Source organism: Dysidea avara, chromosome 12 (assembly GCF_963678975.1).
Source record: "Dysidea avara chromosome 12, odDysAvar1.4, whole genome shotgun sequence".
NCBI lineage: Eukaryota > Metazoa > Porifera > Demospongiae > Dictyoceratida > Dysideidae > Dysidea > Dysidea avara.
This window is the reverse complement of record NC_089283.1, coordinates 23,087,954-23,106,698: the sequence shown is the minus strand read 5'-3', so window position 1 is coordinate 23,106,698 and position 18,745 is coordinate 23,087,954. Positions and strand designations below refer to the sequence as shown.

General features: G+C 37.8%; 2 protein-coding genes across 2 annotated transcripts; one reads left to right on the top strand and one right to left on the bottom strand.

Annotated features, from left to right (window-relative positions):
- Positions 1–504: 504 nt before the first annotated feature.
- LOC136241775 (RING-box protein 2-like) lies at positions 505–5,010 on the bottom strand. Its single transcript, XM_066033085.1, has 3 exons — positions 4,767–5,010; positions 1,705–1,752; positions 505–714 (listed from the first exon to the last, which is right to left on the bottom strand). The coding sequence occupies exons 1-3, from the start codon at positions 4,927–4,929 to the stop codon at positions 596–598; spliced, it is 330 nt and encodes a 109-aa protein (XP_065889157.1). The 5' UTR covers positions 4,930–5,010; the 3' UTR covers positions 505–595.
- On the top strand, positions 5,009–18,677 carry LOC136241749 (golgin subfamily A member 4-like). The gene is made up of 20 exons (XM_066033047.1): positions 5,009–5,227; positions 5,313–5,490; positions 7,272–7,607; positions 8,310–8,446; positions 8,622–8,786; positions 8,833–8,935; positions 8,986–9,122; positions 9,399–9,541; positions 9,587–9,727; positions 9,782–9,956; positions 10,011–10,127; positions 10,288–10,377; positions 10,423–10,720; positions 10,777–10,833; positions 11,405–11,658; positions 11,717–17,536; positions 17,588–17,695; positions 17,827–17,982; positions 18,032–18,217; positions 18,350–18,677. Exons 1-20 carry the CDS (start codon positions 5,060–5,062, stop codon positions 18,545–18,547), a joined length of 8,967 nt encoding a protein of 2,988 aa, XP_065889119.1. The 5' UTR covers positions 5,009–5,059; the 3' UTR covers positions 18,548–18,677.
- The last annotated feature ends 68 nt before the right edge of the window (positions 18,678–18,745 follow it).

The window sequence follows — 18,745 nt, the reverse complement described above, 5'->3', positions numbered from 1 at the left end:
ATCAAAAATTTATACTCAGGCATATTTGGCAGCTGTGTGACAATTTAGCTTTTGTAAGTTGGCTGCGATATTAAGGGAGGAGTCAGATATTTCTTTTCAGTGAAACACATGTAAGCCCATCAACCTCAGGCTAAGATTTCTTGATTTCAATAAGCACTGTTAACAGGTGCATGGCTGGTGGATTATATAGCATATAAAGTTTCCTCACTAGGACATAGGATTAGGCGAATCTGAGGGGGGGGGAGCTTGGTTCTTCCCCTTGAACTTACAGGACAATATTGGCTCCAAAAACAGACTGCATGGGAAATTAATTCACAGTATATTGAAGCACAGAAAGCCACAATAGATAGAAGACAATAGTTATGCAGTTGAAATGCATAAACTATGAAGATTATAATTTTAAGGTAAATGCAAGAGAACTAGTCTGCTACGCCTATACATTCCCTAGCAATGATGATCCGCCACAAAAATCCAGATAATTACAATACCGGGTACTAATCTGTATATCTGTAACTGATACTTAATTTTTCATTCATTTCCCAGTTATCAAGTGCATAACATGGTGTAAATAAATAAATTTGTATGTCATGTTATGTTATGTTCCAAATCTTTGTACAACCCAGTCCTGTTGACAGAGTGGGCACCTGTTGTTCTGTTTGGTCCACAGCACCATACAGCAATTGTGGAATGAGTGGTTGCACTCTCCCCATACAACTGGAAAACAATACAACACATATAAGTGGCATTCGTTAATACCGGACCAAATAAAATTCTATCGCTGAAATGCTTTAATAGCTACTAATTGTCGATATCCCTTTGAACGGTAGTGTTTTGTGTAGTCTTTTGGCTAGACCCTATTGTCTCCTGTGACGGCTATCGATCGATTAGCTATAGCTCCCTTTTTCGAGGAGCACTTATACCGTATAGAGGGAAACTTATAATTACAGCCGCCATTACTGCTCAAAAGACTACAGCACAATGAAATACCTTCAACACGTATCAGCAAATCAAACACGAGGAGCAAATGTCAGCATATCTCACACACATGACTATAACCATACGTCCAACAAGTACACTTAAATATATTAAAGCAGTGAAGGCATTTCCAGCAATAAAACAAACACCCATATAAGTAGCTACCATAGACCATACACTCTATATAGTAATACACACTATCATTGTTGTGGTGACTATATACATAACATCCGTATATGCTTATGGTAGACCTCCTGCTATGTGGATTGTGGACACCTTGATAATCAGGTCAACAGCTCTCATAATGTACATAATACCATAATACACATGAACTAGCATGGTCTAAAGGTGTACAAGTTTACTGGTATAAGGTAAATCCTAGGTTGCAAAAAGACACCCACCTAGGCTGCATAATTACGATGTGTTGAGTCTCTTAGGACATACATGATTAAGTATGTGTTGTATGGGGACTAATGTACCAGCTAGTAACTCAACACAAATCATGTTGGGAGGTTGGTCATGTGTAACAGAAGCTGTGTATATACAAGATCTCAACAAGTTATGTTACTAACGTACTAGGTTTATAGCTAGTGCAAAGCCAAAAGTTAGGATTTCTTTTCCATACACTATTGCATAAACTGGACATTGAAATGTCAGGGTTGAACTTTTCATTGATGTGGGATATTAGATACCACATGACCAACCTCCTCTCATTCCTGGTGTACTTACCGACACACTCCTCCTGTTTTCCATCTGTCTGGCATCTCAGACAGGCATCTGAAAGACAAGAAATACCACATTGATAAAATTCAACTCAATAAATGATGTACCACAAAGACCACATTGACCAAGAATAGCACTGTCATTCTGCCCAAAATACAATCTCCTACACATATCATTAGGTGGTTAAACACCACCACCACTACTGTTAGTCTAGTGTCAAAATTCAGTGGGGATGATATTCAAAAGGGAACTCCATACACAGTGTTACACCAATATGCATTTTTTTCACATTTACCGATACCGATTATTTGCCTATTCCAGTAACCGATATGCCGATATTTACCGATATTCTTCATATCTTCAGAACAGAGGAGGAGGAGCAAATCACCTAAAGTTTATGTGTATAAACTGCATTTGTAATGATAATGTAATCAATGTAATTAATTGTGTGGGTGGCCGACTTTTACAATGTTTTCTACAGCTTTGCCACTAACTCCTTTCATGGAAAAGGAAGCCAAGTAGTTATAAACATCTAAACCAGCGTATCAAACAGTGTTTTTAGTGGGACTCCATATCCTTTGTGAAGAGCGATCAACTAATTGCGTGGGCGGCTGATAAATATACACAACCTACTATAGCCTTGCAACCATACTTGTGCAAACAAACAAGCCAAAACAGTTACAGCAAACTACTTACTGCTACATTCACCACCTTCTTTACTTCCACCTGTTCATTGCTGTGATTAATGATTGATTGTGGGTTTCAGTTAATCAGCAAATTATTTTCACTTCGTAGCCGATACCAATACTTGTAAAATTAGTTAATATCGGGTGTTACCAATAATTCAACCAATTATCGGTGCAACACTACAATTTACATCATTCTACTTGTGATGTAACAAGGACTATAAAATCATACCAACGGTTTTTCCCTAATGCTAAACAGTGAGACCAAAACTACCTATGTAAATAACTTTTTTTTGGTAAGGAAACACACAAATCCTTTACATACCTTTATGTAACACTTTGCGTGGGCAGATCAAAGGAATTTTTGGGCGTACATACCTAGAGGTGTACCGATGTGGTTTTTTGCATGCACCGATATCCGATATTGATGTCACCAGAAGAAGCCGATAACCGATAATTGATCCGATATTTGCATTATAGTTAAAAGTGTACCTACCCTACAACAACATGTGCATGTATTCATTGCTATACTCTGCCTGTGGTGGTACACAGCTTGGGTTTCTATTGTGCAATCCAGACAATTAGGCACCCACAAACATTTTTATGTATACTCCCATGAAGCCTTATACGGATATTTCTGCATTACTCTGCATTCTAATGGTTTGTGAGAAAGCTGGTACAGTAAGTTTCCTTGGTTATCCTGTGACCCTTATTTTTATTACAAGGTACTCTATAACTGCTTCATTTATAAAAAAAGACTGTGATAAGCTTTCCAGTAACAGATAGTAGAATCGCGTGCATTTATATGGCTTCTCGTAGCGTAGCACTTGTTTCAGAGTGAATAATAAGCCACTGGCACTAAAGAGCCACATGAATAATGTAGAAAACCAATGCACAATCCGTTTATGTACAAACTATTGCTAGTGTATAAATATCGGTAGCGATATCGGTCCTCCTGCTGTTCTGTACCGATACTGATATTGGTAAAAATTACCATATTGGTGGCCGATATTATAGCCGATCCGATTATCGGTACACCTCTATACATACCTGATATTACCCTGTGGTCAGGGCATTATCTGTATAATGCCTTGTGATTAGGGCATTATTTTTAAAATGCCCTCTAGCTCACGAGGTAGCAGTACCAGCCAGTTTGTTTTATAAAAGAAAAGTTCAGACTGACATCAATTAAGGGAATAAATTAATGCTCACGTGACTATTATCCTGAGTTGCAGTTTGGTGACAAGGAGCACTCAGCATTTCAGTATCCTTGCCATTCTACAAGTTGGGAAACACTAGTTGAAGGTGAGAACTAGTCTTATTTCACATACGCAAAGCGTTTTGGCACGTTTTCAAATACAGACCATACCCACATTACAGATAACATGAGTTAACCATGCTACAACGAAGCTTACCCCTTTAGGCCTTTAGTATATGTTGTAATTAGTCTTTAAACAACTAAAATACTTGTAAATTTCCCACCATTTGCAAAAACTCAACTTTTCCATGTCACATATAGGACTCGTCTGTTTATTATAACAAATGTAGCTGCAACGTTACCTGCACAATCAAATCTTTCAGGCATATATATAAAATGAATCCATAGTTACGAGTGGCACAGGTGGTTAATCAATAAAAGTGTTACAACTACGGACGCTTGTGGTCTGCTGATATGTCCACCCGAAGCACGAGGGCCGCAGGCCTGAGGATGGACATATCAGGCAGACCACTCATGCCCATATTATAACTATAAAATAAATGATCCATAACTCGACGGTGGTTGCTCCTATCAACATGCAACAAGTTTGTTTTGCCATAAAATTTTCTATCAGGCCATATATGACTCACGTCAGTGAACCCACAATCGAAATTAAAGATGTGCCAAAATTTTGAAACACAGAGATGTACGTGACTCGCTGTTATTCATCACTTCATTACAAGTAAGCTGCTGTAGTTATAGTGTTCATTTTAACCTTCTCCAAGTAGCCTAGTGAACAGACTTTTGAACATGTGTTGTTTTAGGCTATAACAATTAAGCTACACCACCTAACGTAGCCATGGGCGCCTATATTGTGTAAACATGCAGTAATTTGCGAGTAAAAGGGTTAAGGTCATAAGACACTGCTTGATTCATTGTTTTGAACACTACACAAAATTAATTGTTAAAAACTATGACTCCACTAGTACTAGTTTACTCAAACCCATCATTCATTGTATCTGCATATTCTGTACTCCCAGAAACTAAACAAGATCAGATGTTTATATATGTACTTTACAGCCGATATTTTAGCAGTATCACTGTAGATTCCACAGAAACGTTGACAGGCATCAATTAAGTATTACGATAATTAAGACAAGGTGTACAACACAAGTGATTCTCACCCATAACTTGTACTCTACAGATGGCACACGTATCGCACTCTACATCCCAAGACCACATCGCGACGGCATTCCATTTCTTCAAAACAAACATCTGCCCCGGTAGAGGAAGCTTGTCCTTCGCCTTTGACTTAACTTCAACTTTCTCCGTTGACTCATCGTCCATAGGCTCACCCTTCTTCCCGAGGTTCTTCCTACGATACAATTTGAACTTTTTTTAACGCGCACTTGCACGTGATTGCGAAAATATGGGGCGTAGCTGAGAAATATTTGGTTGAATTTGTTGTCAAGGAAGCATGGACGAAATAACAGAAGATGTACTGGAAAGCCTTTTCTCTAGTCTAGATGATGGAAACAAGGGCTACTTAGAGGAGGCGGATCTCGCTCCCCTAGTGCAGGACAACCAACAAGAAAATGCTGTCAAACGTCTCATGCAGCAACTAGACACGGACCAAGATGGAAAGGTACGTGATATTAGTGTAGTAAAGTTTACTACTACCACCTAGGCCCAGCTATATAATAGATAACTATTGTGGTATGCCTGAATAGGTTTCATTCACGGATTTCTGTAAGAGCTATGGTGCTGGTCTGATGGCTAACACCCAGGGTGTTGACGATACTGATCATGGTGTAACAAGTGCCCCCACCTCATCCACTCCAGGATCCAACCTACATGTCATTTCTGATGAGACGTATGAGCCAGAGGAACTCGAGAGTTCCCTAGAAGGTAAGATAGCTAACTAGAGTGTGCATGCTTCAGCCTAACCCAATATAGTCCCCTATCATCTTGCCTATCCAGCGGAACTATGAGGGGCCCACTGAAATTAGCTACCTCCTAAATGTTCAGAGAAAAATATAACAAGTTGTAATTTTGCTGAGAGATTTTTGCAACATGTAGCTATTAACTGTCCAATCAGTCATCATTATTTTATCCGTTCTCAGATTTGAGTTTGCTTGTGGTATGTGGTAAAAAATGCTAACAAGATTTGACAATAATTCCCTTGCGCTGGTCTTGCAAACCAACAATATGGTTTACATGCTACTTTAGTGTAGGAGGGAAGCCTTTGCTTCCAGAGACCAAGTTCATGATCCAGGTGACCAGGTCCCTGCTATTGTCCTTTGGCTATCCACTTTCTTGATAGGGATGCTGTGATATGGTCATGACATACAACATAAAAATCGATAATTATGATAATTATTCTTATATGTCACGGGACACATTACCCCACATACATAATTATGGCTGCTTAGTCCGAGATATTAGACTAACTCACTCAAGAATGAATGCTAGTTGGACATTTACTATTCTTATTTGTGTGAAAATTACTTTGGCATACAGTTTTAGCGTATGGCATAAAGATTCCTATATCATGACACTCCTGCTTCCTGAAAGTTCTCTCACCTGACCTAAGTTAAAATGCTAGGGGAAGGTGAGAGTTGATGCATGACCAAACATAATGTCTGTTGGAAGGCATTGATAGTCAATGTTTGAAATTTGCAAAGTTTAACGTCAGACTTTTCAGTGGAGCGTATACCACAGACCGCTGTCCAGCCTGCAGATATTCACTTGGTAGCTAAATACATATCACAGTGCTCCCTATGTGGACTAAGAAACTCAATCAACGTGTTTATAACTGCAAGATTGCTATGAAATATTGATAGCTGATCATGAGTGCAAAAAAATTACCTATCCAACTCCTATCTTCACCACAATAACTAATGCTGGTGCTCTAAGGTGTTTTTTATTATAAAGTCAATCACACCAAGCCCTCTTTCTACCGCATCATTACTCCCAATGTGTATGTGTAAAGAAACACATGAACACCGTGTTGTAGTTTGTGACTGTCCCCAGTGTTACATGTTGTCTCCATCAATAACTCAAATAACCAACAAATTAGAGACAAAACATTTCTGTGATTACCCTGTAACCGATCATACAGGCATTAGGATCATAAAAGCACACTACATTATCAATGCACACAATGAAGTTTTAGCAAAACTGAAGTTGTATCATGTACATAATTCAGTGCTGTGACATAAGTTATCAATCCACCATGTAGCGGTTGTGACAGTTAGAGGGTTGAAACACTGTAGAGAAAGCTTATTCTTTTTCATTGACAAACAGATGATTAAAATGCTCTAATAGAGCAATCATAATTATGTTTGTGTGTGTGTGTGTGTGTGTGTTTGTGTGTGTGTGTGTGTGTGTGTGTGTGTGTGTGTGTGTGTGTGTGTGTGTGTGTGTGTGTGTGTGTGTGTGTGTGTGTGTGTGTGTGTGTGTGTGTGTGTGTGTGTGTGTGTAGCATTTTGTGAGTACTTTTGGTGTACTTCACATACTAGTGATATGTGCATACATATGCATAATAATTTTGTAGCTATTATGTGAATAAAGCTGTAGTTATATTTGCATATAATATGAAGTAACATACATTAGTACTATATACATACACATTTGCTGGTAAAATCATGTCTATGTGCATCTAATAACTTTTGTTAAAATTATTTCAGCTACACAGACACAGAGGGTGGTATTTAGACACAGACGTTATGGTAGGAAGAGTGTTCCGACAGCACATGATATGCCAATGAGGGTATCTAGTCCACTGTTAAAACCTGCTGATGAACAGAACACAGATATACAGATTCTCAGTCCATTAACTGCATCCCCTTCAGAATCAAGACCTGGCTCTAGTCAAGAACAATATCCCGACCTTGTTTCCCAAATGGAGTCATTTTATCATGAAGAACCAAGTGAAAATAAACGACAATCTAAAGTATTAAGTTGGATCAGTGAAGGAAATGATATGCTATTTGAAGATACTGGGAATGAACAAAAATTTGCTAGTAAGAATCTACAAAGCTGTTGTCGTGTGCTGTGTATAGTGTTGTTTTGAATGGCACTTCTGAAAAGTTCAAAATATTTCCTACATTAATTATAGAGCTATATATACACAATGTTAAAACTAAACTAAAATGTGACTTAGCTACTGGCATGTTCTATACTACAGTGAACATATTGTTTCAAAATCAATTTCTGTTTTATTTCTCATATAATTTAGTAGGAATATAATTTTGTGGTTTAGATTTTTGTAGTCAAACATTATGTGTAAACCTTGTGGTTTTCTGAGACAGTTTTATAACGACAAAATGTATTCTTGTATGATGGTTATAACACTCATAGGTCAACACACCAAATACTTTGCTAGTGTAAGTTGTGTAAATTCCATCAGATATTATATATTACACTACAGTGAGAAAACTTGATTGAATGTATATAAGTTTACCATGCAGCCCCATTGTTCACTAGCTCTCATTGCTAGTGGTTAAAAACAATTACGGATTATCAAATAGAACCTTTACGCAGCTTTGTGACACCAGGTATTGTCAATGACGAAAGTTTGGGTTTAGAAAACCTCCTAAAATTTGTGTGCCAACTAGTTTTCGATATTGCTTTACTCTAAGCCTTACTTGAGTGTTTACTCTACATAGCTCAACTATGTAAAATGTAGTATATTATTGCTACTACCCTATTGTCTGTTACTTTAGCGTTTCCTCGCACTACTTCCTCAAAAGAGGTACCAAGTATTGCAGAAGTTAGTGCAAGTAAAAGGCTATCAGTCGAAGTATCCAAAGCAGATATCTCCCGAATGTGTCAGCAGGCTGGAGGGGAAGAAGAAACTGAGGTATTATTAATTCACTCCTGAAATTCAGACAGCACACCTGTTCATGGTTCACACACATCTGCACAGTATTACAGATCCCCAACAATACCACTGTAATTAGGTAACACCACTGTAATTAGGAAATTAGAAAGTTTGTATTATTCAAGCCATAATGCTATGATTTTTATTGCTGTAGGAGTTGATAGAATTGTTTGATAAGTTGGATGAGCAAAATAAAGGTTACATGAAACTAGGGACGTTTATCAATGGAGTTCAGACCCTGCAGAACTACACAGCTAATGTAACATCAACACCACCACCACCAAAACCAAGAAACTGGGGGCCTAATCCCAACTACATGGTATGGAAAGGACATGTAACTGCCTGCTCATATTACATGCATTTAGCATTTGGATCAGTCTTTTGGTACACCACTACCAGCCAAAGGTACACGTGGATATGTCGCTGCCTCTACCCCACGTCAGTCCATGACACCACTACCGTCAGTAGGTCAGTAGCTATCATACATCAGGCATGTTGGATACTTGTTATATTTGTAGAAACTCCACTAGCTCATGTCCACTTGACTAGCTTTGGCTCGGAAAATTCAAATTATGTCACTGCTGATGAAGTAGCAAATGTATGGAACAAGTTAGGAATAGAATCTACTAATGAAGAAGTAGAACACTTTATTGAAGTAAGAGGAATTTATTATCATATGGAGGGAAAGCTTGGCAAAGTGAAATTTGGTAAATTCAGTCCTAGTACCTTTCTTGTTTTTCCCTGGCACAGCAAACTCCCATTCCTGAGGGACTAGTTTCAAGTCATTACTCCGGCTTTGATAGCTTCACAAACAATGTACCTATAGGGAGTTGCTCTAGAGATGCTTTCAATGTGTTAGAAATTAGAAAGGGAATTTCCCTCAATACAGTATTCATAGCAATATTATTTAGCCAGTAACTATTTTTCTTAGAAACTTCCAGCGGATCAGTCTGGTGGTATAGCCATCACTGATCTGTCAGAATCATTAGAATCTGCACTGGTCTCGGATGGAGCCCACTACACGTTTAAGAAAATTGTAGTCCTTTCAATCAAGCATGAGTTATCTAACCTAAGGTAAAAGTAATATTAAACTGCATGCATTAAAATTAATAATGTTAGATCACAAGTACAGCACTTATCAATGGAAAGAGATAAACTAAAAACAGATGCATCACAGGCATTAGAAACTAGTCGGAGAATTGTAAGGGAAGAGGATGACATTGCAGTGGAGACACAGAGGATAAGAGAAGCTGAGAAGCAGTAAGCACCATGGGAAAATTGATGTCTAACAATATGACCCGGTTTAACTTGTAGAGAAATTGAAAAAAGGTATGAAAATAAGTTAAAGGAGCAGAATCGTTCCTGGTTGAAAGAAATTCAGACGATGTCTGAAGAATCTAACAAGAAAGCTGTGGAGTTGGAATTGCTCTTACAGAAACATAAAGAAGAAATTGAAACATTCAAGGATGACCTGGATGATGCTAGAGCTGTAAGCCATTATTAGGTTTTATTGTAGTTATTTGAATTCACTGTACTGTGGTAGGTCAAAGAAGAGTTTGAAAGAGCCTTAGAAAAGGCACACTCGGATTTAGTTGAAGAACAAAAGGCTAGGAAAGCTTTACAGAGAGACCTCTCATGCCATCCAGATAGTACTGATTATGTAAGATATTTAGAACTGTGTATGTTACATATACATCAGAACATTTACTGTGATTGCTATTATATTGTCTGTACTTTATAGATAATAAAGCACAGTTTTACCCTTGAACTTTCCCATACAAATTTGTGTAAATAAACTATATACTATAACTATTGTACAGAATGCAATTGAGTCACTGAAAGAACGCATAAAAGAGTTGGAGAATGCATTGCAAAGTGAAGAAATAGAACAGCTGAAAGAGGAGAAAAGGGTACGTGATTGGACAACATTGTTGTGATGCTAATAACAACCTTAGGAGCTGGAAGATAAACATGATGTGTTACAATCTGAACATGAGAACCTAAAGCAGAAATATTTTCATGAGAGGAGGAAGAACCAACGACTGAAAAAAGCTCAGCCAACAACAGTAGAGGCATCAGGAAGACGATCAAGTCACTCTCGAAGACCGTCTCAAACAAAATCACCTCCCACAAGCAATGAAGTATTAATATCTTCTCATACTAAACTAGATACATCACCTCCTAAAAACAATGAAGTACTAAGTCCTCCACGGTTAACTAGTTCCGAAGAAGAGGACGATGATATGAGAAGTCGTAAGTGCACCATACTGTGTACTACAATATGGTGTGTGACATTGTTCCAATTATAGCATCTGCAACATTACTTGATGAGCTTACAGAAGAAGAACATCAAAGAGCTTTAAACAGTCAGTCCATTACTTTATACTTTGTGTGACTTTTGGTGTTGTCTTTGTGATGTGATGTTACATATATACCGTATTTGACCAATTAATAACCGTGGCTCGTATAATAGCCGCCCCCGGATAGTAGCCACTCCACAGCCTAGAATTATTGTCATAAGAGCCGCCTTTGGATAAGAGCTGCAGCTTGTATCTGAACATACTGTTGCAAGTGTTGACTAGACATAGAAACCAGACAAAGGAACTGTTTTAAACCAGGAAATAGCATTTTTGAGAGAAATTAAAATGAATGACAGTATTGACAAATGATTAAACAAGGTCAGTCACTCGTGAATCCATAAATGCTGTGGGCTGCTGCCACACAAGCTCATAGTTGCCGCCTTCGCATAGTAGCTGCAGGGTTTTGCTTACTGAAAGCTATAGTAGCTGTGGCTATTAACCAGTTAAATATGGTAAATGGGCTACTTACTACACTCTATTACATGCGTAGTACTTGATTCTTAAACACAACTTATCCATGTAACATTATAATGTTTAATGTTTACATGTCATTTACCAAAGAATTTCATATTTTCAGGAATAGAGGAATTAGAAAACAAGAATTCTGATTTGGAATCAAAATTATCTGCCTATGACTCCAAAAACACTGAGCTTATTTCTAGTAACAAGTTGTTACATGAAAAATTGCTTGATGCTGAAGGGAGGAAGAGGATTACAGCCCAGAGACTTGGACAGGATCTCAACAAGGAGCGACAGCACAGTCGTAGTATGGGGATGCAAGTTGACATACTTTCTAAGGAAAATGCTGAACTAACTAAAACCTCAACCAAAGTAAGCTCAGTGATCTACAATACAGGTTGTGTATGTTGTAATGTCTTGTTGCTTATAGCTACAAGCTGAAATACATGAGCTTAGTAAGATGAACAGCCAACTGAAGCACCAGTGTAATGAACTAAGCGACCAACTGGTGTTAAAGAAAAACGCAATCAAATCTCATCAATCAGAATCTGAGAGCATGATTGAAAATCTGAAAGAAAAACACATCACAGAGATGGGTCGAATCCAAGACACTTATAACCAGGAGAAAGACAAACTTAATGTAAATATTACACAATTGAATAATGAAATACAGTCACTGCAACAAGAACTAGAAGAGAAAGATAGCACATTAAATAATGTTATGGAACTAATGAGAACTGAAGGTGAAGAAAAGGATGCACAATTAATGGCAGAAAAAGAAATTAATGAAAAGGTGATAGAACAGCTACAAACTGACCATGAAAAAGTCCTTGAAAATATAACATCTGATTTGGAAGATGCACAACAAGCTCAACTTTGTTATTTAGAGGAGGCAAAAGAAAAAGAAGAAATTATTGAACAAATGCAAGCAGAGGCTGAGAAATGGAAGTCTGAGTTAGCAGAGAAAGAAGCAACATATACTGCTGAGCTAGCTGCACTACAACAGAAACTCCAAGAGGAAAACCAAATGGCTACAAAACAGATACAACAATTACATGATGGGCTAACTGCAAGCCAAGAAAAAAATGTACTGCTAAAAGACAAGATGGAACAACTGGAATCAGACATTCAAGATTTGAAACAGCAATTGGAGAAAGCCAATGAAGAGAATACATTGTTTAGAGAAGAAAATTTACGAAAACAAGAAGAAATAGAGAAGCTCTCTGTTAAACTTTCTGTTACAGTTAGTGCAGTTGAGACAGATCAAAAGGCTATTTCATCCCTCACAGATGATCTGAATCAGAGAGAAAAACAAATAAAATATTTACAAGAAGAGAAAAAGCTGATCACAGCTGAGCATGATGCCACTGTCAAAAAAGGGAAGGACAATATCAAAGCAGTTGCAGCTTTGAGGGAACAACATCGTGTAATCAATGACAGTTTGAAAGCGGAAATCAAAGAGTTACAAGATAACCATGAAGAAGCAAAAAAGAATTACCTGGAAAAAATAGACCATCTTGAGTCAAGCATCAAAGAGCGAGATCAACAACATCATGAAGAAAAACAAAAGCTAGAGAGAGACGAGCTGAGACTAGAGGAAGAAATTAGAAATAATGTAGCTACAAGAGTTGAATTAGAAAAGGCACTGCATTCTAACAAGCTGGAAATCAACTCGCTGAATGAAAAGGTTTCTCAGTTAGAGGGTGAGCTCCAGTCATCCACAACTGTTCATGCTGAGAGCGTTCAAAGTCTGAATGCTCAATTAGGGAGTTTTAGAGAAAGAGAAAGTTCAAATTCACAAGCACGCCAAGAAGAGATTAATCAGCTAAACACATCTCTAAGTGAACAGAAGGCTCTCCACAATAAAGAAATCCAAGATCTTAGGAAGCAACTGGAAGATGCCAAGTTAACTCATAGCCGAGAGGCAGCACAGGCTCAAGAGGAACTAAATCAAGCCCAATCTGCTTTAACTGCTGCATCTGAACAGTATTTGGAAAAGAAACAAACTTTATTGGATCAGATAGCAACATTGGAGGAGAGCAAAACCAGTGCTGCCAATGATTTTGCTGAAAGAACTGATCAGCTGCAGAAACAACTTGATGAGAATGTATTGACATTGTCTGTAAAGGATAAACAGATAGCAGAAATGGCTGAGGATATGGAGAAGCAGGCACAAGAGAGGTCACAACTAAAAGATGATAATAGAAAGATGCTTCAAGAAAAAGAAACAGCATATGCTGTATTACAAGAACAGCTAGCTACAGTGGCTCAAAAGTTAGAGGAAACTAAGAATAACTATGCTGAGGTAAAGCAAGGCTTGGAGCAGCAAGTTACATCTTTGGAGGAAAGGCTCAGTGAATCAAATCAAAGCGTGCAGGAGTTGAAGCTTCAAGTAGAGAACTTAACAAAAGCTGAAAGAGAAGCTACTGAAAAAGCTAATGACACTGCTAGCACCCTGTCTCAAGCACTGAAGGAGAACAATGAACTGTTTGATGCCAACACAACCTACCAAACACAAATAAAAACATTGCAGGAAGAAAAGGCAATGTTAGATGTAAAACTTAGTGAACTGCTCCAAGAAATGGAAGAGAACAACACAACACACACAACAGAGATTACCAGACTACAGAATCAACTAAAGACTTCTACTGATGCTATGGAGGAATCAGAAGCAAATCATTTATCAGTTAAAACTGCTCTAGAACAACAAGTGAGCACACTTGAAGACACTGGAAGTGTCACTAAGAAAGAGCTTGAACAGCTACAACAGCAAATTGACAAACTCCAAGAGGATGCTATTGGAAGTCAGGAGAAATTGTCTTTGGTGATCAGTGAGAAAGAGCAACAAATAGAACAGTATAACAGTGACCTGAAAACAATGAAAGAAAGATGTGACACTTTGGAAGTTGACTTACAGGAGAGCCAAACAAAGTATACTCAACTTGAAGGACAACTGGAAGAAGCAAAGATGGAAATAACACATCTTGAAACTGCAAACCAACAACTACAGGTTCAGGAAGCAACACAGCTAAAGGAATCTGATAAAATAAAAGAAAAGGTTGAAACACTGACAGCCAAACTTGATGAGACTTCCACAGAAAAGTCAAAATTGCAGAAAAAAGTAAATACACTTGAAAACAACATTGTTGCAGCAGCAGAAGAAATAGAGGACTTGAAACAACGAACACAAGAAACTAAGGTAGCCATGAATGCTAAAGCACAGAAGGCTACCCAGGTAGAGATCACATTAACACAACAAAATCAAGAGCTGCAGAGACAAGTTGATACACTAAATAACCAGTTACAAGAATTACAAGACACAAAGCACAGACTAGACAATGAGCATAAAGCAAAAGAAGTCAAAATCACCGAACTTGCATCTGCAAGGAGAAATTCAGAGCTCAGTCTTGAAATGACAACAAAACAAGTAAAACACTGCATCTTGCAATTTCATTCACATTTTAAATCACAGTTGACAGAAACTGAAATTCTGTGCACACAGAAGTTAGCAGTTTTTAAGGATAAGCTTGAACTGTTAGCCAGAGACATTTCCAACTTGCAAAACAAGTACCAAGCAGTGACAGCACAGTACAAACAAGAAAAACTGAACCTAGAACAAACTATCTCAAAGCAGCAGGAGGAAATAAAGAATTCAGATGAGAAAAATAATACTTTGGATGACCAAATAAAGCAACTCACTGACCTAATACCAGAATTAGAAAAGGATTACCATACAAAATTACAATCACTGCAACAAGAGTGTACCACAAATACTCATAAAATTCAGTGGTTGGAAATTGAGAATACAAATTTAGCAGAGCAGCACAAACAACAAGCCTCAGACTACAACCAATTACTGGAGAACAAGGATGCATCATTAAAACAACAAGAGCAAGAGTACCTTGGTAAAATTGAGGATCTTCAGGCAGACGTCTCGAAGGCTGAAGGTGCACTATCAACTAAACAATCTGAAGTAGAAGAGCTGCAACAATTGCTTCAGAATAAATCAACACAGGTTGCATTGCTAGAAGAAAAATTGGAACAGATGTCTGCAGATGAGCCAGATGCTCCAGAAGAAATTATTCTCAAAGCAAAATTGACTAACTTTTTACAAAATTTGAAGTTGAAGTTAGAAAAACTTGAAAGCCAGAAATCATCAAGAAATCCTGCTGCTGCAGAAACAGATCTACTAGAAGAAAATGATGAGAATTTTATGGATAATGCAGACAATCAAATTCAAATAACACTTAAAAGATTAGATGAGATTGAACAAAATTATTCTGAAGCCAAACAGCAGCTTGAAAATGAGCGCAGTAAACTTAAAGCTGAATTTGAAGAATTGACCATAAAGTACCAGCAGCTTGAGCAACAATTACAGCAATCCCAACAACATCACGCTGTAGAAATCGAAGGCTTACAGCAACAACATGCTGTAACCTACAAAATGTCAAATGAAGAAAAAGAGCAATTCAAAACTGAAAGAGATGATTTAGTAGTAAAATATCAAGAGCTTGAGCAACAATTGCAGCAATTGCAGCAATCCCAGCAACACCATGCCATAGAGATTGAGAGCTTGCAGCAACAATATGCAGTAAAAGAAAAGATTTATGTAACATCAAATGAAGAAAAAGAACAGTTAGAAAATGAATGCGCAGAGCTTAAAGCCAAAAGAGATGAGTTGTTACAAAAAAGTCAGGAGCTTGAGCAAAAATTGCAGCAATCTCAGCAATACCATGCCGTAGAAATTGAGAGCTTGCAACAACAATATGCAGTGAATGAACATATTCATATCACATCAAATGAAGAGAAGGAACAGCTGGAAACAGAGCTTAAAGCCAAAAGAGATGAGTTGTTACAAAAATGTCAAGAACTTGAGCAACAATTGCAGCGATCTCAGCAACACCATGCTGTAGAGATTGATAGCTTGCAGCAACAATATGCAGTAAAAGAAAAGATCTGTGTCACATCAAATGAAGAAAAAGAACAATTAGAAAATGAATGTGCAGAGTTGAAAGCCGAAAGAGATGAGCTGCTACAAAAAAGTCAGGAGCTTGAGCAAAAATTGCAGCAATCTCAGCAATACCATGCCGTAGAAATTGAGAGCTTGCAACAACAATATGCAGTAAATGAACATATTCATATCACATCAAATGAAGAGAAGGAACAGCTGGAAACAGAGCTTAAAGCTGAAAGAGATGAGTTGTTACAAAAATGTCAAGAACTTGAGCAACAATTGAAGAAGTCACAGCAACATTATGCTGTTGAAATCGAAACACTCCAACAGCAGTTTGCAATAAAAGAACAGATACATGAAACCACCAACAAAGAAACACAAAGTACTATTCAAAACTTGAAGCAACAGGAAGAAAAGCTTTACACTGAGATTGAAGTGTTAACAACTGAGCTGGACACATGTAAAGCAGCTTTTGCTGAACGAGAGAAAATTAAGGATGAGAATATTATCCAGCTGGAAGCTAGCTTACAAAAGTCTGAAGAGATCCGCGTACAAACTGAACTGCAACTGAAAGAGAAAACCTTAAGTATGGAAGAACTATGCAGTCAGTTAGTTGAAAAGACTGAGACCTTAGTCCAACAAGAACAATCAAATCAAGAGATTCAACAGTTCAAAGAAGAGCTAGTTAAACTACAAAACTTACTTGAAGAGGAGCACAAAACGGCAAGCATGGCACAAAATCAACTTGACGAATCTTTTACTTCTTTCTCTCAGGAGAAAATGGCACTAGAGTCATCCATTGCAGCACTGAATGAGAAACTGACCAACTCAAATGAAGAGATAATACACTTACAACAGAAGTCTCTCGAGACGGAGACAATGGCCAACCAACTAAAGGGTGATTATAAACAGGTTAAAGAAGAATACGCAAGCTTAGAAGGACAATACAAGACAGAGAAGGATGACTGGACCCAGAGATTTGCTGACACTCAACAAACTAATGACCAGCTGATCACTAAGGTATCATCTCTCACTGAACAAGTACATGACCTCCAAACACAGTGTGAGGAGTTGAGTGAACAGTTGACGCAGAGTAAAGCTGAACAGACACAAGTGATTGCAGTAGAATCAGCACAGGAGCACAGCTCCCCACAGAGTGAACTTGATGAAGCTAATGCTCTACTAAGTTCCAGTCAAGAGAAGGTGAAACAACTTGAAGAAGAGTTGGAGGATGCTAAAGCAACAAACCAGTCACAGAAACGTCAATATACAGAGATAATGGCAACAGCTGATCAGGTAGTTTTGTACAATAGTATCATTAGATCATCAACTATCTTGTGTGTTTAGTTGCAGGCTCAACTGACTGGTGAACGTTTGGAGTGTGAGTCACTGAGAGTGCAACTGTCAGCAGCTTCTAGTGACGCAGTGAAGAACCAAGAGGCAATGAAGACGCAAGTTAGTACAAACTTCATAACACATGCACACACATACACTCACTGTCGAATATGCATATACACACGCGTACATGCACATATTACAAAACTATCAGCAATGTACAAATCACTGTATACTCTTTATTGCTACAGCATCTGAAGGAATTGGTCAGTCTACAGTCCAGTATAACAGACCAAATAGAAAAACTACAACAACTAAGAGACTTACTAACCAACACCCAGGATGGAGTTGTTGAAAGCACTGATCCTTACTCTGACCTCAGGAAACAATTGGACAGCCTAAAACTGGTAGGTACAGTGTAGCTATTACCAATCAATACTTATTATTCGTACATAGTTATGTTCAGAGAGACAGTCAGTGGTCAGTGAGATGGCTATTCAACATGATAAAGACATAGACATGTTGCAACAAGAGCACGAGGAGGAGGTGAAGGCCCTAAGGCAGGCTAAATACTTGTTGCAGCAGAAACTACAAGAGGCTGACTTAAAATGGAATCATTACTTGACACAACAAGCAACACAGGTAAGTAATGTGTAGCCATGGAGAATTCAAAATAAGAGTAAAAAAATGACTGACTATTAAAAAAAATATGTGCCTACCCAACATTAATTTTGCATGGAAGTTACTAGTATCTAGATCATGTGATTCTTACAGATTAAAGAGGCTGTGAACCAGACAATAAACTGTGACGTCTTACTACAGAACTTGTATGTAGAAAATCAACAGTTGGAACAAGATAAGGCAGAAATGTCCACTGCTATTTTGGAACTTAAACAAGAAAAGAAAATGTACATGAAAATAATCACAGACTTGGCATATAGTGCATGTCACTTACCATCCGTTGTAAGATAGCACCACATTGCTCATAATTTAGAGTGAAAATATATAATATATACCTTTTGTACTAATATATAACCTAATTGTTTCACTGAATTAACATTGAAAGAGTTATCATATTTTTCTACTGATGTGTACACATTTATATCCATTGAAATACGTTTCTGCAAATGAATAAAAGAAAGAAAGTACATGACCCTTAGAGCCATTCTT